We start from the raw sequence: 23945 nt of genomic DNA on the forward strand, positions 1-23945 counted from the left end.
AAGTGCTTTCCAAAGTTAAAGGTCTTTCCCACCCATTTAAGGAGCCCCTGGGGTCAGATTTAATTTTCACGCCTGGATGCCAGTTCTAGCACTGCCCTCTGGCTAGGACTTTGATCCAGGACAGCCCCCAATGCCCTGGTGCTATGTTTTACTTGTCTGTCTTCTAGGTACTGCTTCTGTGAGATGGCCCCGGTATGTGCTGTGGTTGGAGGGATCTTGGCACAGGAAATTGTGAAGGTAAAGTCATCGTGGAACTCGCTGCTGACCCCAGCACCCTGACTATGCACTAAGAGAGCCGAGGGCTGGTGGCTGGCTCCGACCTGCCTCCTCCCTTGCCCTCAGCCTTGATGCATGCCCTGCCTTTCCAACTAGCCTGTCCATGGGCTAGCCAGCTAGGGCCTCGGTTGCTTCCTTCCTACAGTTGCTGCTTCTCTGCTGTGTCAGCTGTGTGAGTAGATCAAGGTCCTAGTTTAAGAGGGAACAGAAGAGAAGCAACGCCTGTGCTCCTAACCTACACCCACCACAGTGGTGTCAGAGCCCCCCGTTTATTCGGAATGCTGTGGGTATCGACAGCCCAGGTGTAAGTTCAGTGTCTGTGGGCATGTGCTCTGCCAGCGGCTACGGGAGCTTCTACAGTGACCTGTGGCTTCATGCTATGGGCAGTTAATGCCTTACATACAGAGGAGGACTGGGTCTAAGAACTACTGTAGTCTTTCTAGAGGGTTTGGGTTGCTAAAACTTTGGCAAACTTTGAAATGGATTTTATTTCCTTTGGAGACTTTGATATCTGCCCAACTTTGTTATATTTGTCTTATGCAGGGAACAGTGGTGAAGTGTGTGCTTAGCACGCCCAAGGCCCCTGGGTCAGTCCCTAGAAACTTGTGTGTTTTCAGACAGGGTCTCAATCTATAACCCATGCTGACCTTGAAAACTCAGTCCTTGTGCCTCAGCCTCCTGAGTGCTGGGATTGCAAGCATGCGCCCCCACTGCAACTCTTCTCTGTAGAGTCTCTGGGAACTGCTCACCCTTGTCTGTTGTGGACAGAGGTGTGCCTGGCTGACTGACTTCCCCACATCTCTGCAAGGAAATTCAGCCCGAGGGGGACGTTGGCCCTTTTTCACTCACCTGCTTCTACACTCTGAGAGCCCAGCATCTCTTGGGATGTTATCCTGCAGATGGCGCCCTAACAACACCCGTCCAGAGACTGCGTGGCAGTTTGTCCTGGGGGTGTGGAGAATGGAGGTTGGGGCAGGTGGCCTGGAACCATTGTTGGTGATGGCTTCTGCGCACCCCTGTCCTAATGCTGCCCCCTCCTTCCTGCCGGCGGGCACAGCTGTTGCTCAGCATCTTGTTTCTGTTTACCCCAGACAGTCAGCGCACTCCACATTCTTGGTTGCTGGGTGTGTTTGGAATCTCGTACCCCATCTTGCTCGGGAAGCACTTTACCTTTTGCCCCATGTTCACCCTGTGCCCTGTCTCTTCATCCCCTCCACTCCCTCTGCTTACAACATTTTGGCCAGCTGGCAGGAGGGCCTGCATCTGAGGCCCTCTCTCTGTGAACCTATAAAAAGTACACGGGAGGAGTTAGAGGGCGAGTGTGAAAGTCTGCAGATGAGCTTTCCCTTCCTCCCTTCCTTCCTTCCCTCCTTCCTCCCTCCCTCCCTCCCTCCCTCCCTCCCTCCCTTCTAGCTGCCACTGTCCTGGCAGGCTTCAGGCGTCAGTCACCCTGTTGGTGACTTTGCACACAGAGGTAGAGGCAGCAGTGACAGCAGCAGCCAGCACAGCAAAGCCTGTGTCAGTGAGTCACGTCAGCACCGGCATCTGCAGCCCAGCTGCTCAGGCCAACCACAGCAGACCAAGGCCAGCCTAGACATGGTCACCTCTGCTTTGGGGTCAGTGCTCTAGGAGTGTTCCGTCTCTGGCCTCCTCAGACAGCACTTCTTCCTCCACCCACCCCCACTGGTAACAAGAGCTCCTCCTTCTGAGAATGTGCCCTGAGGAGGAGGACAAGAAGGAGGTGGTAGATGTGTTTCTAGACATGCTAGTGACCCCTGGGAACAAAGGCAGCCTGGCCTCAGGTGAGGAACACTGCCTGAATCGTCTATGTATGATTTGGTTTTGTTTGTTTAAGGCAGGGTCTCACTGTGTCTGGCTGCACTATGTTCCGCTGGCCTTGGGCTCACAGACCTGAGTGCTGAGGCCTGTGCCGTCACCCTGGCTATGGAGTCACCTTTTCTGGTGCATGGGAACATGTGGAGGGCACAGGACAACCTGCAGGAGTTAGTTCTCTCTATGCCATGGGGCTTCAGGGATTGAACTCAGTGTCAGGCTTAGCAGAAGCTTTTACCCAGCGTCCTTGGCCCTTATTTTGTAATTCTTATTTAATTTTTCCCAGTCCACTTTTAGAAGGCCTGACAATTTGTTGTTCTCTCTTAATACTTAATGTTACGTCTCTTCATATTGAAGCTGAGCCCTCTTGCTCTTGTCTTTCCCCAGGCCCTGTCTCAGCGGGACCCTCCTCACAACAACTTCTTCTTTTTCGATGGCATGAAGGGGAGTGGAATTGTGGAGTGCCTGGGTCCCAAGTGAGGTATGGCAGCCCAGAGGTGTGTGCGTGCCTGCTCCAAGCCCACCTGTCACCTGCCGGCTTCCCAAGAAGGCATGTCTGAATGACAAAGATTTTTCTAAAGCAAGTAGGCCGGACTGTGTCCTGCTTTTGTCCTAGCAAGTGTCAGGGACCTGCTGGTTCTGGAATACGACTATCACATAGCACCCCTCTGGCACTGCTCACGCTGCCATTGGAGACTGGCAGTTCCTAGCAAGAGCAGCATGCTTCATCATGCTTCGTGATGTCAGAGCTTCTTGCAAGCTTTTGGATTTAACCCTTTCTGTAACAGAACGGGGCGGGGCTTCAGCAGGGGTATGAGGCCCAGAGCCTCTGAACCCCAGTGGAAGTGGACTTCTGCCCAACCCGAAGGACTGAGAACAGCCCTCGGTTACTGAGCCTTCATCAGGCGTGTAGCCTGGGCTTTGGGAAGGGAGAGGCTGTCACCTAGCTATCTTAGAAGTTAAACTTTAGTGGAACTGTTCATTTCTTATCTTTTGGTTGTGAGCCTATGAGCCTAGCCTTTAATGCCTGAGCCATCTCTCAGCCAAAAGTTTTTATTTCTCAAAAGGCAGATTCAATGCCAGGGACCATGTAATCCTAGAAATTGGGATGGAGGGTCAGGAGGGTTGTCTTAAGTTTCAAGGCCAAGTTGGTCTACATAATGTACCAAGAACCTGTCTCAAAATATAATAAAAGGTGTGTTCCCAAGTTAGAGGTGGTCGCCTCTCCCAGTCCCTGTCTTGGGCACCCAGGTCCTCCAGTGGCAGGGCTGAGTTGGTTTGGTCTTCTCGAGGTGGGGCAACTTGTCTTCTCCAGTTCATAGATTCCCTTGGTTGGTTGTGAGGATTGATAATAAAGTAACAATAATTCTCTCAAGCTTGCCTGTCTCCTCTGTTTTAGAAACTTGTGGTTGGCTGGTCTCCCCTTTTCCCCAAACCTGAAGAATCTCACTCATGTTTCAGATCCTTTCTGTCTCCAGTGACACACCTTGGTTTCTTGTCCATCCGTGTTCCTTTTGATACTGTAGCAGCTGGGCTGCACAGGCAGGACACACAGATGCTTATATTTCTGCCTCTGTGCTGAGGATCCCAGCTGTGTGGTGTCCACTCTCATTGGTAATGGGGAAGTCAAGTGAGTGATCCTGAGTGTCTGGGAGCCTAACCTGTGCTTAACAGTGGCACACTCCTGGGAGCTGAGATAGGAAGATCACAAGTTCAAGGCCAGCCTCTGCTATGCAGCAAGTTCAGGAAGTGGAGAGCAGAGGCCTACGGCTCATAAGACAGCACTTCCCTGCACTACCATCAGCTCCGATTCTTAGCCCTTTGTGTTCTGGTTGGTGCCAGACACACAGTTCCCACCCTGTCCCCAAACCTGTGCCAGGTGCAGCGGGACCCATTGTGAAGGACTCCCTTCCTGGGCACCATTAGTATAGACAAGATGCTGGGCTGGGGCCATCAGTCCTGATGTGAATTTCATGGGCTAGGACCGACAAATGACACCTTTGCAGTTGCAGTTTAAGCCTTGGTCATAAGGAGGAGCATATACCTTGAACTTAGTGAAACAAACTGTCTAGCTTGTGCCTCTAACAGACTGAGTCACCCAGGAGGACCTCTGGCGAATCTGAAGATGCTGACCCCAGGCAAGAAATGTCACTAAGTTTTCAAATTCCATGCACATAACTCCAGATTACAAGTACATTATAGGAGTGGATATCCTTAAGATTCTGGAAAGGTTCTCAGGACAGTGGTGGCCTCTAGACCCTCTGGAAGGTGCACAACTCTCCTGCAGAAGATCCGATCATGGGAGGCATGGGGGCGGGGGGGGGGGGGGAGGGAGGGATGAGCTGCTCAGAGCCACACAGTGCCTCTACTTCTAGCCACCCTTTTCAAAGCGTGCTGGAGAAGAGGCCACACAGAAGACAAACCCACAGGGCTGGACATGGTAGTGTGTGCCTGTACTGCCAGAACCCAGGAAGTGGCAACAGGAGGATCATGAGTTCCAAAGGAAGCAAAAATAATAAAGCAAAGACTAACACCTGTGTGCTCAGACTTAGCTGGCTGCTTTTTAAAACACATTTTAGGCATTTTACTGAGTATGGGTTTACTTATGTGGGCAGGTACACATGCCACAGTGCTCATTCTGAGGTCAGACAACAGATTTATAATGCAGCTAAGCAGTGGTGGCACACACCTTCAATCCCAGCACTCAGGAGGCAGAGATAGGTGGATTTCTGTGAGTTCAAGGTCAGCCTGATCTACATAGTTCCAATGGCAGCCAAGGCTACACAATGAGACAAACATAAAATTGATGCTTTTGTAAGTGTTTGGGGAGATAATTAGGTGTAATTATGTCTTGGTTATTGTTTTCATTTGGAAATTAAACTTGATATAAGGAGATAGAATTGTGTGTCAAGATGACAAGGAATGGACTTGTCTTTGGCTATTCTTGCTTGTCAACTTGACTACATCTGGAATTAACTAAAATGGCTATTCCTGTGAAGTTTTTTACTTAAACCATTTGAAGTGGAAAGGCCCACCTTTATCTGGGCCACCCCTGGTAGTGGCAGTCGTGGGTCTGTTCTTCCTGTGAGTCCTGGAATCAGCTCAGGTCATCAGGATGGGCAGCAAGTGTTCCATTGGAAGCTCCACTTAGACCTCACCACCCCATTCCAAATCCCGCCCTTCTCAGAAAGCCTGCCAAACCGTGGCTCCTCCCCTAGAGCTGCTCCTGACCGGGCCTGCGGGGATTTAAACTGCCCAGTCTCCTCCCTGTCCCATCTCGGGGTCGGAAAAGGCCACCCAGGAATGTTTTGCCAATAAACTTGATCTTTTATTTTTAATTCAGCTTGATTTGGCTTACTGCATTGACAGAGAGACTTAATATCGGGGGTACAGAAACCTTTCATCTTGGTGCATTGGCCGGGAAGAGCTGAACTTTTCCTATCAGTCCCCAGCCCCGTGGTGAAAAACCACTCCTCCTTACACCCCCTCTCCGCCAGACTTGAATCTTTGGCTTGGTAAGTTGCCCGTTCAAGTCATTGCCTCTAGAGGTCCAGGGCCTCTCCTGTTTTGGGGTACCCTACCAGGACATGGCTGTGCCAGGGGCAACCCCAACCTGACCACCATTTTTGGCACACCCCAGACCCACCCTAGGCCCAAAGCCTGTAGCACTGGATCCATGGCTTTACACTTGGATTCCAGCACAGGCGTGTGAAGTGGGCAGGTGTGGGCGGCTCTAACTCCCATCCCCAAACACCCATGTGTCTTCTACAAAATCTATTCAAATTGGGGTTATCGGCTACCATATGTCCGGAACCCCGTTTCCTCATGTTCTAAAGCATGGCCACAACATACTCTTGATAACCAGTCAAGGTGGCCACCAAAGGCAACTTTTGAATTTACCATCCTCCATGATCTTGAAAATGTCTGCCAGCGTGGAGACAAGTGCTTGGAAAGGTTTTTGGGTTCTGCACTCCCGCCCTTCTGTAGCCGGTGTCCCACGGCCCAGGTCTTGTTGGCTAGGGTCGAAGCGCCTCCAGATCCCCGTTTATCTGGGAACTGGGACCCTGAACATTCCCCCCTGACCATGCCACCAAAGACACTGGCCCCTCCCCCACCCCCCCTCAAACTGTCCCCTCCCTCGCCTACACTGCCACACGCTCCATTTGGTGGCCAACATTCTTCTCTTTTTCCACCCCTTCCCTCTTCCCCCTCCTGGACAAAGATTGAGGGCCAGCTTGCTCCACTCCCCCTCTCTCCCACCGCCTCTTCTCTTTTCTATACCCACCCCCCCATCCTTCAATGCTTCATAACCTACACCCTGGTTCCCATCCACACTGGCCTACCCACCCCCAATCCTTTCCAGTGTCTTCTCCTACCTGGTCCCCTGCCCTCCTCTGCCCCCTCTGAGAGATGGCCTGAACCGAGAGAATGGTTTGAGTCCCTTCTCCCTTCAGGACCTCTCACAGATAGAAAAGCGGTTAGGTTCCTTCGCAGCTAACCTTTCGGTTTATGTCAAGGAGTTTCATTATCTTTTCCAAGCCTATGACCTGACACGCTTGCCCTGTACCTCTACTTGGCCATGATATCCCCAGCCTCTTTGGGGTCACACTCACCTTGGCCCCCACACACACTCCTCTTAATAGCCTCACAGGTCCCTACCCCAGACTGTCCTGTCCTTACTCTCCCGAATCCAGTAGATCCCCAAGCCTGGGTTATCTCCACCCTGGTGGTTGCTACTCATCACCAGCTAATGCTAGTTCACCTTAGGGACCCCTCGTCCTTCCCTTCCAGACCGCGGTGTTCCTGTTTCTGAAACCCGTCGCTGGGGCCCCAAGCCCATTATTACTTGCCTTTTATCTCAGGGACTTCTCATTCCCATCGACTCACCCTGCAACACCCCATTCTTCCTGTGCGTGAGTCCTCCAGGGCTCACCGTTGAGTTCAAGACCTCTGCCTCGTTAATGAAGCAGTTATTCCAACATGCCCAGGGCTCAACGACCCCTACACCCTTATTTCTAACATTCCTCCTACAACTTTCTATCTTACCGCTGTGGACCTTTCCTTCTACACCCTGACTCAGGCTTCCTCTTTGCCTTTACCTGGGAAGACCCTGACCCCCGGTCCTCCACACAGCTTACTGTACTCCCTCCGGGTTTCTGGGACCGCCCTCATTTGTGGTGACGCTTGTAATCTAAGAAATAAAGCCAGCCTGAAGATCAGAGGACAGAGCCAGCCACAGAGTCAAGCACAGAGGCCAGGCAGTGGTGGCGCACACCTTTAATCCTAGCACTCGGGAAGCAGGGGTCCATCTGGATCTCTGTGAGTTCAAGGCCACACTGGGCTACAAGAGATTGATCCAGTCTAGGGGAGAAAGAGAGCCAGGCAGTGGCCGCACACACCTTTAACCCCAGTATTTGGGAAGCACACATGCCATCAATCCCAGCACTAGGAAGGTTGAGATAGGAAGTGAAATGGCTGGGCAGGGAAAGGCACATGGTGTTCGGAGAGCCTTTCGGCTGAGGACTCAGGCGTCGGTCTGAGGATTCATGAGACAGGATCGGCTGAGGAGGTGGCGAGGTGAGAAGTTTCCTCTGATCTTTCAGCGTTTCCCCCAATCCCTGGCTCTGGGTTTTTATTATTAGATTCTTTAGGATTCTTGCCACACTCATTTCTTGCGGCAAGCCTTGGCCTGGGATCTTCCCACCTTTGAGTCCAGTCCTACCTTACTCCTCCAGTATGTGGACGACCTCCTCCTCTGCAGTCCCTCCCTGCCTCCGTTCCAGTGGGCCACCTTCGCTCCTGAACGACCTCGGCTCCTGGGATACAGTGTTTCCCATCTAAGCTCAGCTCTGCTCTCCCACTGTGGTGTATTTGAGTGTTCAACTCAGCACGGGATCTGAGACTCTCACCTCTGACAGGGTTCAAGCCCTGTAGGATTTACAGCCCCTGACCACGGCAGACCAGATTTTCTCATTTTGGAGCCTGGTGGGATTCTAACATCTCTGGATCCCTAACTTTGCCATTACAGCCAAGCCCCCGTACCAGGGAGCCAGAGAGACGCCCAACAGGACCCTCACCGACCTGGCCGCTAATGCTCCCGCCCTAGCTCTTCCAGACCCCACCGGACCTTATCATTTCTGTAGATGGAAGGTTGGGACTGGCTACCAGTGTTCTAGTCCAACTAGCTGGGCCTTCGAACATCACCATGTGTGCATGGCAGCCATGCTTGAGAGCCCTGGCGGCAGTGACCAAGCTCACCTGGATGGCCCTCAAGATCACCCTGGCCCATTGTTTAGTTTGAACTGTTTAGGAGGCCCCCAGGCAGTGGGATCGGGATCCATCCTGGTGCGTGAGCCCAGTGCCTATGGTGGGACACCTTACACAGCCTTGGTGCAGGGAGGAGGGGCCTGAACCTGCCTCAACTGAATGTACCAGGCTCTGCTGACTCCCCATGGGAGACCTTGCCTTGGAGGAAGTGGGAATGGGGAGGTGGGTTGGAGGGGGGAAGCTGGGGAGCAGGAGGAGGGAGGAGAGGGAGACCTGTGGTTGGTATGTAAAATGAATAGAAAATTTCTTAATAAAATTTATTTAATAATAAAAAAAAGTCGGGCAGCGGGGGCGCATGCCTTTAATCCCAGCACTCGGGAGGCAGAGGCAGGCAAATCTCTGTGAGTTCCAGGCCAGCCTGGTCTACAGAATGAGATCCAGGACAAGCACCAAATCTACACAGAGAAACCCTGTCTCGAAAAAACTAAATAAATAAAAAGGAAAAACAATCACCGTGTCCCAGCCCATCACTGTGTACTCTACCCACTGCCTCTCAGACTTCTGAGTCATTCTTCTCTCCCCTTCCTTAGGCTCTCACGGGTTCAGATCTTTGACTGTTTCTAGAAAAACCCCAGGTTACCTTGGCCCCCAGCCCTGCCCTAAACCCCACAACCCTCCTCCCTGTGCCTTCCTTCTCTCTAACCCCTCTCTCTCCTGCCCAAAGACTGTGGAGGCCTGGTCTCCTAGACCAACCCCTCACAAGCCCCCAACTTCCCCTCTTCATTGATGGAAGAAGCTCTCTTATAGACAGATCAGGAAACGGCCAGGCGGCATGTGAAGTGGTCACTTCCACTAAAACAACTGAGGCCTGCCAATGAGGACCTCTTCACAATTAATTAATTAAAGGCCAATTAATCACCTTGACTAGAGCGCTTCAAATGGCCAAGGGTCAACGGGCTAACATCTACACTGACTCAAATGCACCTTTTTAATAGCCCATACCCATTTTGTCCTGTGGAGGGAAAGGGGCTTCCTCACTACCAGGGGCACTCCCATAGTTAACGGACCCCTTATAGCCAAGCTCCTGGAGGCCCTCCAGCTCCCTGCAGAAGTAGAATCCACGACTGAGGACATCAGTGGCCTTAGACAATGCCAAGGCTGACTCAGTAGCCCAGGGACCGTCCTCCAGCTCCTCTGGATCAACAGAACATATTCTGTTTTTGACACCCTCTTATCAGCCCTGTTACCAACCAGAGGAGAGGGACAAACTGAAAAAGGGGGCCACGCAGACAAAGGATGGATGGTTTTACTTAACTGCCTCATCCTCCCTCAGGACCAGGCACTGTCCGTCATTTCAGACGTCCACCAGCCTTACACACAGGCCCCAAAGCTCTGTTCCACTTCTTAGAGGCCCCCTTCGACCCCACCCATCTTCAAGCCCGTATTTTTCAGGTCCACTCCTCCTGCTAGACATGTGCCAAGGCCAACCCACATTGTGCCCTCCAGATATGCCAGCCCCTGCACCAGCCTCAAGGACACCAACCGGGCGAGGACGGGCAGGTTAACTTCAACCACGTGCCCACTCATAAAAAGCTCCACTATCTCTTAACTCTTGTTGATACCTTATCAGAATGAATAGAGGCATTTCCCAGCTCCAGGGAAGCAGCAGGGGTGGTGACTCAGGTACTCCTTGAACACATCTCTCAGTTTGGTGCGTGCCACAGCCCATCCAAAGGGCCAAGGGCCAGCCTTCAGTTCCGGGGTCCCCGAGCTCATGTCAGAAGCCCTCAACATCTCCTGGAAGCTCCATAGCCTCTACTGTCCACAATCCTCAGGAAAGGATGAGAAGGCCAAGGGACTCATCAAACAACAGTTCACCAAGCTCTCCATTGAACTCAGGTTATCTTGGCCATAGGCCCTTAACCCACCTCTGGGCCACCCCACACTCTGCTACAGGCCTGAGCCCTTTTGAGCTCCTTTGTGGAAGGTCCTTCCTCCTCAGTCACCACCTCCTGGTCCAGACAACCCCACTGGCTGGGCACCTCCCCTATCTCTCCCTTCTGAGGTCCCTTCTCCGTTCACATGCTGACAGCTATCTCCCTGCCCCCACACCAACGGACCCAACTGCCCCTGAGCCTGCCCCACTCTCCCCAGGGGACCAAGTACTCCTCAAACAGCTAGCTCCTGAATCTCGAGAGCCCAGATGGACAGGATCCTACACCATGATCCTCAGCACCCCCTCGGCTGCCAGGCTCCTGGGACATCCATGCTGGTACCATCTCTGCAGGCTCAAGCAGACACCTATCCAGGATACATGGTCTGTCCAGCAATTGAGACCCTCCACCCTCCGGTTTTCCAAATTGTGCCAAAGAAAGGCCTATCTGCTCCTCTGCCTTGCTCATTCGTCTTTGTACAACCAGGGCACATCTCTACTCCATTCTTACTGACAATCTCCACTCTCCCCATGGCTAGTCCCATTCATAAGGCTGGTGATAGCAACCTATTTTTTCTCCTAGCAACTTGCCTTCTCCGTTTCCTCGTGGAACAGATCCCTGAGGTCTCCAGGATGGCAGTTAACTGAATGCTTCTTCACCCACACCTCTCGCTGGGCATGAGCCCACTGACTGACTCCCTCTCCCCACATTGTCCCATGCCAGCAGGAAGTAGCCACACTTGGACCAGCACCCATATATCCAAAAAGGTTGAGATGTTCAGTTGGAAGCTCTGTCTAAACCCCCACCCCATGCCAAGCCCCACCCTTCTCAGGAAGCCCATCAAGCTGTGCTTCCTCCCCAGGAGCTGTTCAAGACCCCATGTACAGGGTGTTTGAACTATCCCCCAGAGAACAGCAAGGTGGTCCTCCATCTCCTCTCCCAGTTAGATCTCTGGGGACCAGAAAAGGTCCCCGGGAGCATTTTACCAATAAACATGGTCTTTTATTTATTCGTTTATTTATTTTGGTTTTTTTCAAGACAGGGTTTCTCTGTAGCTTTGGAGCCTGTCCTGGATCTCACTCTGTAGACCAGGCTGGCCTCGAACTCACAGAGATCCTGCTTTCGCCTCCCGAGTGCTGGGATTAAAGGCGTGCACCACTGTCCTGCCTGGTCTTTTATTTTTAATTCAGCTTGATTTGGCTTTCTGCAGTGGTGGAGAGACTTCATATCTGGCTATGGAAACTTACAGCAAGCAGCTTCCCTTCTGGGTCATTTCAGAAGCTCTCTCTGCCATCTTCAAAATCTTCTCAGTTGAAACTCCGTGTGTTAGCAGAATATGCTTATATTTCCAGCTGCTCCTAAAGATCATGAGTTCAAAGTCAGCTTGGGCTACACAGTGAGAACCCATCTCAAAGAATAAACAACAACATCAAAATCCTCACTGCATCAGGCAGGCAGCCTGTCAGCCTGTTGGCCTCATAAATCCAACAGCTGTCCTCAGGGCTAAACTCAGGATTTTGGAGAGAAATGTGAGATGCTTTTTGGATGTGTTGGCTATACCCACTCCCCTCCCCGAGGGTCACCCTCGTAAGTGTTCAGAGGGAAGCCTTCCAGATGGCTGAGCTCCACCCAGACTCGACCGTGAAGCTGTATGGCCATGGGCAAATGAGTTTTCATGACTCACTCATTCAGTTTGTGTGATGGGTTTAAGAATAATATACCCATTATGGGGCTGGAGAGATGACTCATGGGTTAAAGTACTGGCTCTTGCAGAGGACCTGGGTTCGATTCCCAGCACCCGAATGGTGGATCCCAACTATCTGTAATTCTAGTTCCAGAGGATCTGTGTTTGTGGGGGGGGCTGCTTCCTTTGGCCTCTGTGGCCACCTGCACTTAGGAGTGTGCACACGTGTACACACACACACACACACACACTGAAAAAAGAATATGTGAGGGCCAGCAGGTAAAGTTATGCGCAGCCAAAATACACACACACACACACACACACACACACACACACACACACACACCATATATATATGCACAACATTCATGTCTGATGCCCACAGAGGCTAGGAGGGGCATCAGATCCTCTGGACGCTGATGTTACAGATCTTTGAAAGGTGCCATGTGTGCTGGGAGCCAAACTCAGGTCTTCTGCCAGAGCAGCAGGTACACTTATTTGTTTGGTTTTTGGGGCAGGTGAGACAGGGTTTCTCTGTGTAGCTCTGGCTGTCCTGGAACTCACTCTGTAGCCCAGGCTGGCCTTGAACTCACAGAGATCCACCTGCCTCTGCCTCCCGAGTGCTGGGATTTAAAGGCGTGCGCCACCACCTCTGCCCGGCCAACAACGAGTGCTCTTAACTTCTAGCCCACTGATATTTTTTAAGGAGAAAATAGACATGTTAACAACGAAAAGTCCATCCTTTCCTGAAGCAGCCACAGCAGGGCGGGGACATGCGCAGAGCGGAGGTACTGGTACTATCTTGCCACGGGTCATGGGGTGGAACTTCAGACCAGGAGCCTCTTCCTAGGAAGGTGTGGGACCACTTACTTCCTGCATCCCTTGGGCAGAGGCCGTGGTGCCTGCAGCTGCTTCCTTTCCTCTTGGGTTTATTTTTCTAGGGGCCCGTTGGGTTTACACAGTGTAGCTTCTGGCTGTGAGTCTCCGGGTCTCTGGTGATGTAAGGGGGAAATTTTCTACTCTCCGTCCTACAGTGTGTTTGGATCTACGAAAAGAAGGAAAAGTGGGGGCGGGGCTCGAGAGGTGGCTGGGCGGCTCAGAGCACTGGCTGAACTTGCGGAGGACTCGGGTTCAGTTCCCGGCATCCACACAGCGGCTCACGACCATCTGTAACTCAATCCCATGCTCTCTTATGTGCTCTCCAGGCCCCAAGCATGCACACACCTACGTCGTCCGTCACTCACGTATATATATATATATCAAATAAAAATAAATCTTTGACAAAGGAAAAGTAGGTCGAACAGAGGCAGAGGTGGGCAGACCGCCACTACATAACATGTTGGAGGTCAGCCTGGAGTACATGGGACTCTTTTTAAAAAAAAAAAAAGGAAAAAGAACAGGTTCCTGGTGGATGAAGAATCAGCAACACATGGTACAAAAGAACCAAATGAATAGCTTGGGGCTGAAAAACGTACTCACCAGACCTAAGAGGATGGAGGTGAGAATCATTGCGCTGAAAACACAGTGAGAAATTTTGCAGCCCGAAAGAAAAATTATGAGAAGGGTCAGCAAGATGGCTCAGCCGGTAAAGGAGCTTGCAGCCAAGCTTAATGACCCGGGTTTGTTCCCCAGGACCACATGGTAGAGCACAAAATCTGAATCCCGCAAGTTGCGCTCTCTCTCTCTCTCTCTCTCTCTCTCTCTCTCTCTCTCTCTCTCTCACACACACACACACACACACACACACACACACGTAAAAAAGAACTTCATAACATCACACTTGGACTTTTTAGCACATATACTTTCTTCTGATGGAGATGCCCAGCAAAGGGCAGTGGGTATGGTTTCATCAGATCCCCTCCCGTGTGCCCACACCCCCTAGAAGCTCCACGTCCCGTGAACTCCCTTTACTATCATTGGCCACCAGAGAGGGACAGTGCCAGCAGCCTGAGTGGGTCACTTGATGCCTCTCACGTCTGCTTCTCCCTGGGGTCGCGGCAAAGCTGGTACAGGAGAGACAAGGACCGCACTGGGCCAGTTCTCAGGACGTAAGTGGGGAGCTCTCCTCTCAACACGATGCGAAGTGGTCTCTCAGGGCTGGGCTGGGCTGGCAGCGTGCTTGGCCTCAGGGCAGTGGTGCACGCTAGAATCACTTGGATCTTAGCTCAAGGTGCACTCCTAGCCACAGAGGGAGCTTGAGGCTGATCACTGGACCAGGCTAGACCCCACATCGTCCAGGACAGACAGGGTCTGTCTCCTAACCGATGAGTCCCAGCACTTCAAACAGTGACTTCTAAATCTCAAAACCAACTACATCATTCTCCTGATGGAATAAATAAGGATAAAGGGCCCTCAAGGAGCCTGCCCTCTTTTTTTTTATTATTATTTTATTTTTAGTTTTGGTCTTTCTTTCTTTCTTTCTTTTTTTTTTTTTTTTTGTTTTGTTTTTCGAGACAGGGTTTCTCTGTGTAGCTTTGCGCCTTTTCCTGGAACTCACTTGGTAGTCCAGGCTGGCCTCAAACTTAACAGAGATCCTCCTGGCTCTGCCTCCCGAGTGCTGTGATTAAAGGCGTGCGCCACCACCGCCCGGCTATTTTTTTTATTTTTTGAGACAGGGTCTCTCTGTGTAGCCCTGGCTGTCCTGGAACTTGCTCTGCAGACCAGGCTGGCCTGGAATTCAGAGATCTGCCTGCCTCTGCCTCTGCTGGGATTAAAGGTGTGCGCCACCACCACCCAGCTGTAGCTATTCCTTTTAAGGCTACAGCAGTGGGTACCAAGCTCTGTAGCTACTTGTCTACCTTTCCTAAAAGGCCTTCCTTTTTCTCTCTTGGTATAGGATACTGAACCCGGGGGTTTGGGCACTTTTGAGCCACGCCCCCAACCTCTGCTGGCCAGTAGGAGTCTAGGCAGGGGCTCTACCACTGAGCCACACCCCCAGCCTTCCTACTTTTTTAAACCTTACTTATTTTATGTGTATGGGTGTGTGGTCTGTATGTAGTGTGCACCGTGTGCATGCCTGGTATCCACAGGGGCCAGAAGGTGTCAGATCTCTTGGAACTCGAGTTACAGATTGTGAGCTGACATGTGGGTGCTGGGAACTGAATGCAGATCCTCCTGACCAAGAGCCACCTTAACCGCTGAGGGTCTTAACAGATCCTCTTAACCGCTGAGCCATCTCTCCAGCTGCCCCCTCCCCATTACTTTTTTTTAAGACTTGGTTTCTCTTAGTTGCTCAGGCCTTCTAAGTAGCTGCCGGCTTGCTTGCCTTTTAGTATGACTACGCGTGAAGAGCTCAAGAGTCCCGATCTCTTTGGTGCCCTCACCCACCCCCCTGCCATTGGTAAGGCTAGCAAAAAGAGTGTCCACTGTTCAATCTGATTTTATTGAAAAGGAAACATACAAAAATCATGTACAAAAAAAATTAACCAAACATGTACAGAAAATCCATTCCGGTATATCTACAGCAGTGCATGTACAGTATTTTACAGGCTGGGCCGTCCCTCCCCGCTCCCAGACTCCTCCCTCTTCTGAGATTTCCCCCCTCCCTGACTCCCCGTCTTTCCCCCCCAGCGCTTTGCCCTGGGGACTAAGGCTGAGGTGGCTTCCGCCAATATCTCCCACCCCCCAAAAGAATGCCAGTGGTCACACGTGCTCTCTCTAAACCTATGCAATGGGATGGATGGGGACTGGGGGGGTGGTCCCGGGCAGAGCACAGGATTCACAGTCTGGACCCCTCCTGGACACCCCCAGATGAAGGTGAGGCAGGCATCGGTCACCGCCCGCCGGCGGTTCAGGGAAGATGGCTGGGCACTGGGTTGAGAAGGCCGTCACATGCCCCCCATTCTCTGGCTCCAGGAGGCTAGTGGTCAGGTTTGGCTCATATGCTCTTCACAGGCCCCCTCCCCAGGAGGAGGGGGGGAAGCACCAGGGGCCTGAGGCCAGGCCCAAAGTGAAGGCGCACTGGGGACACCCCCAGGGTCCCCCCTGCAGCTGGAACGGGCAGCCAGCACCAGCAGCCTTTCCTGAGATGGTGGTGGGCGGCAGAGGCGGGCGGCTCGGTCCCCACCCCCTCGGTCACCATGAGTCCGTCAGCCCTCCCTCCCCTGGCTTTCGGGAGGCCAGGGTCCCCTAAGTCTGTATCTCCATCAGTGCACCCAGGCTGCCTGGGCTCGAGTGGCTTCCCTTGCGTGCCCCTGGGACAGGCAACGCTGGCAGTCCAGTATGCTACATGGTGCAGAAAAAGTCCCCCGCGCTGGCCAGGGTGTCAGAAGGCGGAGGGGGTCCTGCCCCCCAAGTCCCCGACGTCCCCCGGGCGGGTGTAGGCACCTAGTTGGGCTCCATTTCTGGGGCTCCGGGATCCCTGGGTAAGGGGAGGAGTCCCATGAAGAGATTGTACATGACCCTCCAGGGCGAGGGGCGATGTCGATGCTGTTCTTCTTGTCTCTGGGGGGAGAGAGAGAGAAGTGAGGATTAGCTTGGACCCGCAGGGCAGAATGTGTAGATCCCAGATTGGTCCCCAAACTGATTGCGACCCTCTTACCAGCCTTGTTCCAGGCCCCCATCCACCATGGCACACTCTCCCAGGACAGGAGAGAAAGGACCGTGGCAGAATGCGCACAGCATAGAGCCCAGCACAAAGCAGTCAATGGCTCTGCCTTGCTCTCTCTCTCTCTCTCTCTCTCTCTCTCTCTCTCTCTCTCTCTCACACACACACACACACACACACACACCCCTTGCAAATCACAAGGGCTCTCAGGAACAGGCTGAACTGCAGCCCGTTCAAGGCGAGGAGACCCGGGACGGTGGCTCACACTCCTAAGCCTGGCCCCTTCACATGTTGAAGCTGCAGGATTGCTAAATTTGTGCTAGATTGTAGGCCCATTTCTGGGAAAATGAAACCAACCAAACCAAAGGCTGGTGGGACGTGGAGGGGCGCAATGGGGCCCCCCAGCATTTCCAGAACAAACGAGGCCAGCGAAGAACAGCCTGCCGTCTAGGCAGGGCTGAGAGAAAGTGCCTCTTGGCAATGCTGCGGTCAGTGACACCTGGTTCTCTCCTGGGAGGCAGAATAAAAGTGTGATGCAGCTTCTAGAATCCTCCACGACAGGCCTCTCAGGAGGCTGAGACAGGGAAATAGAAAGTCCAAGGCCTGCCTGGGCTACAGAGTGAATTCAAAGCCAGTCTGGACAATTTAGTAGGACCCAATCTCAAAAGGGGGGGGGGGGGGAGAAAGAAAGAAAGCTGGGCATGATGCCTCACATCTTTAATCCCAGAACTTGGGAGGCAGAGGCGGGCGGATCTCAGAGTTCTAAGGCCAGCTTGGTGGTCTACAAAGTGAATTCCAGGACAGCCAATGCTACACAGTAAAACTGTGTCTCAAAACAAAGAAAAGAAAGAAAACAAAAAAGGTGCTTTTATTTGGTTCCTCTACTGAGCACACGGCAGAGCAGATTCACCTGGCTCACCCTCTTGGTTACAGAGAATACAATCCACTTCACAGATGTCAGATTAATGACACCAGTGGAATACATGTCCAGAACTAACTGAGTCCTCCTCCTCCTTGCTGCTGGGACAGGGTGAGGGTGGCAGGTACCACCTTGTGAGCTCACTAGCGGTCCTATCTAATCATATCTAAATTAGGGGGAGCAGGGAGACATCAGCACATGGGCCGAGTCAGAGATAGATGTCTCTTTAAAAGGAGAAAAGGGCTGGAGAGATGGCTCAGAGGTTAAGAGCACTGGCTGCTCTTCCAGAGGTCCTGAGTTCAATTTCCAGCAACCACAGGGTGGCTCACAACCATCTGTAATGAGATCTGGTGCCCTCTTCTGGCCTGTAGGCAGGCATATATGCAGACAGAACACTGTATACATAACAAATAAATATTAAAAAAAGAAAGAAATTAATTATGCTAGAAAATGCCTTCCTGCAAGACACCCCCCCGCTCTTCACTGATGGATCCCAGGCAGGTGCTCCAAAAGCTTGTTAGAGTGGCGAACGCCTTTATAGTCCCAGCACTTGGGAGGCAGAGGCAAGCAGATCTCTGTGAGTTCCAGGCCAGGCCCAAACAAAAAAACAACCCAAAAACTTTATTTTTGAGACATGATCCTCATGTCCTGGAACTAAATATGTAGTTGAGGACGACCTTGACCCACCTAAGGTTTCCAACGAAGCTGCTGCCACACTCTGAGCTGCGGAAAGAGCCCATAGCTTACTGTCTGTCGGCGACATCAATCTTCCCTAAACTTCAAAAATGCTGTTTTTAATGTGTGTGTGTGTGTGTGTGCGCGCGCGCGCTCAGAGACCACAGGCAGTGGGATCCCCCATCCCTCTAACTGGATTTACGGCAGTTGTAAGCTGGGAAACAAGCCATGGTCCTCCGCAAGAGTGCTCTTAACCACTGAGCCCCTTTTAAAACACACACATTATTTATCTATTTAATATAATTATAATATGTGTGGGTCATATTTATTTATGTATGAGCAGCACATGCGGAGGTCAAAGAACACCGGGCAGGAGTTGACTCTGTCCTTCCAGTAGGTGGGTCCTGGGGAATCGAACTCAGTTCATCAGTTTTGGTGGCAAAAGCCTTTCTCCTCAGAGCCACCTGAAAGGCTCTTTCCACTTCGTTTTTGAGGCAGGGTTTCACTAGGTTGCCCAGGCTGGCCTCGAACTTTCTTTCTTCCTCCCTGAGTAGGTGGGATTACAGGAAGCTGCCACCAGGCCACGCTACTTGACTTCCTATGTCCTCAGTGGTAACCAATGGAGGACTTTAGAAAGCCGCAGTTAAAGAAGACGCCAGAGCCAGGATAGGAGGGAAAAACAACGCCCCTGACCGAGCAAGTAAGCGGGTGGGAAAAAAAAAAAAAAAAGCGCGTGCACACACACAACCTGCTGGGAGTGAGCCGCGGCTGGGAGGAGGGCCCCTCTACCAGGAGGTAGGGGACAAGGCCGGGGAGCAGAGCGAGGGGCCTGCCTCCATCAACCATCACTGGGCCCGCCCGCTCGCTCGCTCGCTCTTTCTCTCTCTGCTTTTGCCTCTCCGTTGCAATCAGCAAACAATGCAAGGGCCATGTGCGGAGTGCACAGCGCTGGGGGCGGAGGGGGCGAGCGAGGGAAAGCTGGGGGTTCCGTGAGTGGGTGGGGGGGTGTGGACGACGAAGACCTAGTGGGGGGCACCGAGTGGCGGGCCTGGCCCGGAGCAGCCGGCGGGGGGCGCTGCGGGGCGCAGCTCGGCGGGGCGGGCGGGGCGGGCGCGGCGCGCTGCTGACTCACCGGCTATAAATAGCCGGGATATAGGAGCCGCCGCGCCGAGCGCCGCCTTCAGTCCCCGCGGCCGCCGACTCCGGGCCGCGCCGCAGCTCCGAGCGGCGGTCCCCGGCCGGGCCCGGGGCTCCGGTCCCGATCCGGCCCATCCCGAATCCCAGCTTCCAGCCGATTCCTCTCCCCCCCACCCCCCGCTCCCCAACACACGCCCATCTGCCTGTCCCCGGCGCGACCTCGCGCGCGCGCTGGGCCAGCAGCTGCGGCACATCTGGCGGGGGCGTGCGGCCCCCCTCCCCACCTGCCCGCCGCCCCGCACTCACCCGCCGCTCGTACTGCGCGTTGAGGTCGTCCGCCATCCGCCGCAGCTGGGCCCCGATCTCCCGGGCCCACTCCTCCTCCTCCCCACGCACTCCCGGGGCTGCTTGGGTGGGGCCGCCCGCCAGGGCCTCCGGGGCGCTGGGCACGGGCGACTCGAGGTGCTGCTGGGCCGGTGACAGCGAGGGCTGAGGACCTGGGAGAGGGGAAGGGGCGTGGTCACCACCCACCCAGTCGGCCCCGGGGCGTCCCGGGGGCACCTAGGGGGACCGGGCCTGCTTCTCTCCTCCGATCCCCTCTAGACACCCCTCTTTCCCACTCCTGCCCCTGAGCCCCAGAAAGGGGTCTTGAGGAAGTGGCTCTGGGGCTTAGGGCAGGCCATATCAGCCCGGAAGTTCCTCAACTAATCCGACCTAAGTACCCCTCTTCTGATACACCGTCAGAGCTAGCCTGCTCTCCTGGACAGCCGGGGAAACTGAGGTCCCACCTAGAGAAGTGGCCAAGGTCACACAGGGATACAGCCACTGACCCCACCCAGTGACCACTCTCAGGTCTCCAGCTCACTCCTGCCCAACCACAGTGAGGCCACACCCCCGGATGTGGCATTGGCCTGATGACCAGAAGGCCAGACCGGGGCTGCCCAGGAGGACTGGGGGGTGGGGGTGGGGGTGGGCAGGGGTACTGGGTGAGCCTGTCGGCCCCACCCCCTCTGGCGCTCATCCTTGCGCCTCCTCCGGTCCTGCCACACCAGGTCCCGAGCCTCAGTTTCCATTCTCCCTGAATCTTGCCCTGAGACCCGGGGAAAGTTGCAAAGTTTTTCTCTCTGCAACCCCTGGGTTCAGCAGACTGTAGGGGTGTGTGTGTGGGGGGGTGGGGGGAGATGGGAAGGGGAAACCCAGATGGTCATTCCCCGTAAGCCGGGCACCACAGGGTTAACAGCCCATCAGGCAGGGGACCTTTAACCCTTCCCTCGCTGAGCCTCACCCGCTCCCCGAGGGGGACTTTCCCAGCACAATGGCCCCTCCCCCTCCCCTTCCTCCCCGGGGACTGCGGGCTAGCCCCGCCAGGGCCGAAGAGATTCAAATAAAAGGGAAAGGCCCCCCGACCCCTCCCCGAAGTCCAGAGGTGACCATCCTCCCACTGGCCACACTCCTTCCGACTGCAGTCCTCGCGGGGGGTGGGGGTGGGGGGGGGTGTGGGCCGCCCAGGGACCCGGGCTGGGGGGAGGGGAGCTGAGAAACAGCTGTTGCCCGAGGCCCGGGAAGGGACGTGGGCTGCAACTCCGGGGACTGCAGTCAGATTCCAAGAGGGACTTCCCGCTCGACCCGGCCCCTCCATCCCCGTCTCCCACTCGGTCTTCCTGCTTCTCGCTACACAAAGACCACACTGGCCACACCCTCCCGGTGGCCCCACTCAGCTCGGCGCCCGCTTCGGCTTGCCCGGGTGCGGGGTGGGCACTCACCGTCCGGGCGCGGGCCTCGGGGCCGGCTGCGGGGACCCCCAGGCCAGCGGGGGCCCCCCAGGGCGGCGGTGACGGCAGGCGGGGCGGTGGGGGCGCAGAGGTAGGCGGCCGGCAGCAGGGCGGGGGCAGCAGGGGCGGCGGGCAGGCCGGGCTCGCAGAGGCCGCAGGACACAGCGGAGGGCACCAGGCGGCCGAGCGGGAAGGGGCGCGGGCCGTCGCGGGCCAAGCCTTCTACGGGCTCCGGAGAGCTGCCCTCCTGGCGTGCGCGGGCCATGGCGCTCCCTGGAGCCTGCGGGGCACAGCGGGGAGGTCAGCGGGGCGACGGCAGGGGGGCTGCAGGACCCCACCCTGCAGACACCCCGCCTGGAGGTCACTCACGCCCACGACGCGGTGACCCCAGGGGGCAGCCTGGCCGGGACCCTGGGGGATGATGGGCGCATGGGGTGGGGTGGGGGTACAGACTGCATCGGGGGTTCGTGGCAAGCCCTCCAGGCAAACTGCCTAGGACTCTCAGGGCTTGGGCCAGGGAGAACTTTCCCAACACGGGAGCGCAGCAGGGGTGCTGGAGCATCCAGGACACACAGGGCTGTCACAGGACGGGTGTGTGTGCGTGTGTGTGTGATGGGAACACAACTCAGACACCAGAGAACTCACAGAAGTGTCCAACTTGACCTCCACCCCACCAGACCCAATGAGATGGTCCACTCAAAAACACAAGGAGACACACTTAGACATGCACACACAGCCCTCCAGAGCCCTCCTCCTGCCCCAGACACATATTTACATCAGCCTCCCACTGACCCGATGCTGACATGCCCGCACTCACCCATCCACAATGCAGCCATCACACACAGAAACAACAGATACGAGGCTTCAACGTGTTCCTCCTGCATACACACAGACGCCCCACGATACAAGACACCCCTACTACACCTTAGCACACACACACACCCATCATCCCCACACACACCTGAATGTGCGACACTCCCCCCTCCCCAAGTCTGAGCTCCCGGGATACAGCAGCTACACACAGACACATGTCATCACAACCGGATGCACCATCCCCTCGCACGCGCGCCGCGCGGGGCAGCAACACGGGGAGGCACCAGACACAGCTGGGAGAAGCCATCGGTCCAGCCTCTTCTCTGAGCCCCCAAACACCACAACCAACTGTGAGCCCCAGAACACGCATACACGCGCGCGCGCACACACACACACACATACACACACACACACACCAGCAGCAGCAGCACACACACCTACAGCAGAGACAGAAAAACACTGGCCTCACGTGACTGGTATAAACACTACAGAGAGAGGGAGAGCGAGCCACATGACACATACGAGCCACGGATCACAGTGACAAGCCCCTCAGACCCAACACACACACACACACACACACACACACACACACACACACACACACACACACACGGCATGCAGAGAGGCTGCCGCTGCACCGCCGAGATCCTCCCCGCCTAGAGCCCTCCATCCTCAGCGTGGAGACAGCCTTGTGCCCCCTTGCCACTCAGAAGTCACCCACGGAGCGATCAGGCACTGGGTGGCACCCCATCCCAAATGCTGGGTGCAGCAGATGACTGTCTTGGAGACACCCAGAGACAGCGCGGGCGCGCGCGCGCGCGCACACACACACACACACACACACACACACACACACACACACGCAACGCACACTCGGGCGAGACCCCTGCACACCAACACAGCTCACTCAAGCGACACACAAACACAGCCCAAGTGTCCGTCCCCCACCCCATCGCCCGCACCAGCACCAAAACCACCAAGCAGGCGACAGATGCCCCCCTAGTCACCCCTCAGGAGCACACGCACACAACTCTGGTGTGTGTGGGGGAGCCACCCACACCCGTAGACGGACAGGTGCACCCCACCCCGCAGACACGCGGGCAAGGACTCACGCAGACACCCCTCCGGGTGACAAACGCCAACATCTCGGTGTAGGGACACAAACTCGAGAGCCAGACACGAGCACACACACCCAGGCGAGACACCTGCAGATCCACAGCCCCGCACGCGCGGTCCCCGCCGCCCCTCCGCTGTCACAGCTCCCTCCCCCCCCCCACGCCGCCACGTGCGCCCGCCCCGCCCGCCCAGCGCGCGCGGGGCCAATAACCGGCTGTTGCTGGGGCGCAGCCCCCGCCCGCGGGAGCCGCAGCCTCCGCCGCCCCCTGTCGCCGCCCCCGGCGGGCGCGCGCCCTGGGTGTGGCCGATCCTCGGTGCCACCCCCCACCCCGACCCTCCCGTAGCGGGACTCTGGGGGACCCGAACGAGCCCGGGGCCACGCTCCTCCCCGGCCGCACTGGCCACCAGGGGGCGCGGGCGAGCCCGAACCCCATTGTTTGTAAACAAACCCGCCAGACCGCTGTGGCACCTGTGCGCCCAGACCCCGCGCCCCGAGTCCCAGGTGCTTCCTTCCGGCCCGGCCGGCCCAGCCTTGGTCCCCAGTGATGAAAGCGGGGGCACAGGCAGCGGGAATGCAAGGGGATCGCCCGCCCTGCCCCGCGCATCCCGTCACCTCCTCCAGGGAGCCCTCCCGGCCTGGCCGCTCGTGAGCAGGGCTGGGGATCGGGATGCGCACTCACCCCGGGGGCATGAACACGCCAGAAGAGGGCGGCGATGGGGTGGCGGGCGGCTGCCTTCTGGAGGGCGCGCCCGCCGAGTGGTTTGCCACTGAGGCTTCTTGCTGCTGCTGCTGCTGCTGCTGCTCTAACTGCAGTGGCTGCTGCTGCCTCTGCTACTGGCGCGTCCGCGTCTGCGGCCAGATCACGGCGGCTTGCTTCCTCGCTGGTGTCGCCGCCGCCGCCTCCCGGGTGCCCCGCTCGCATGTGGCTCTGTGCCGCGTCTCAGGCCGCCCGGCGATTCCCCGGGCCCCGCT

The 23945-nt window shown here is 55.5% G+C and overlaps 2 protein-coding genes across 3 annotated transcripts in view; one reads left to right on the forward strand and one right to left on the reverse strand.

The window, feature by feature from the left end:
- Sae1 (SUMO1 activating enzyme subunit 1) overlaps nt 1–3484 on the forward strand; it is a 54329-nt gene extending 50845 nt beyond the window's left edge. The window contains exons 8-9 of the mRNA XM_028854902.2: nt 168–237; nt 2497–3484. Of these exons, the coding sequence (XP_028710735.1) occupies nt 168–237; nt 2497–2589 (163 nt within the window). The 3' untranslated portion in view covers nt 2590–3484. The remainder of the gene's footprint in view (nt 1–167; nt 238–2496) is intronic.
- An 11871-nt stretch (nt 3485–15355) lies between these two features.
- Nucleotides 15356–23945, reverse strand: Bbc3 (BCL2 binding component 3). 2 transcript variants are annotated; one of them, XM_028854947.2, is made up of 4 exons: nt 23653–23945; nt 21035–21323; nt 19578–19768; nt 15356–16437 (listed from the first exon to the last, which is right to left on the reverse strand). In XM_028854947.2, the coding sequence occupies exons 1-4, from the start codon at nt 23893–23895 to the stop codon at nt 16321–16323; spliced, it is 840 nt and encodes a 279-aa protein (XP_028710780.1). In that variant the 5' UTR covers nt 23896–23945; the 3' UTR covers nt 15356–16320. The 2 variants fall into 2 exon arrangements, with proteins under 2 accessions (XP_028710780.1, XP_028710781.1); XM_028854948.2 differs by lacking the exon at nt 23653–23945 and adding an exon at nt 22969–23086.

This window comes from Peromyscus leucopus, chromosome 1, assembly GCF_004664715.2.
Source record: "Peromyscus leucopus breed LL Stock chromosome 1, UCI_PerLeu_2.1, whole genome shotgun sequence".
Lineage (NCBI taxonomy): Eukaryota > Metazoa > Chordata > Mammalia > Rodentia > Cricetidae > Peromyscus > Peromyscus leucopus.

Excerpts from the sequence above, each read along its gene's own strand:
- Bbc3 (XM_028854947.2), bottom strand. The coding sequence starts at position 23,895 with ATGCGAGCGGGGCACCCGGGAGGCGGCGGCGGCGACACCAGCGAGGAA. Across the intron at positions 19,769-21,034 it reads CCGAGGCCCGCGCCCGGACG|GTCCTCAGCCCTCGCTGTCA; the intron begins GTGAGTGCCCAC and ends CCCCTCTCCCAG. Across the intron at positions 16,438-19,577 it reads ACGCGCAGTACGAGCGGCGG|AGACAAGAAGAACAGCATCG; the intron begins GTGAGTGCGGGG and ends CTCTCCCCCCAG.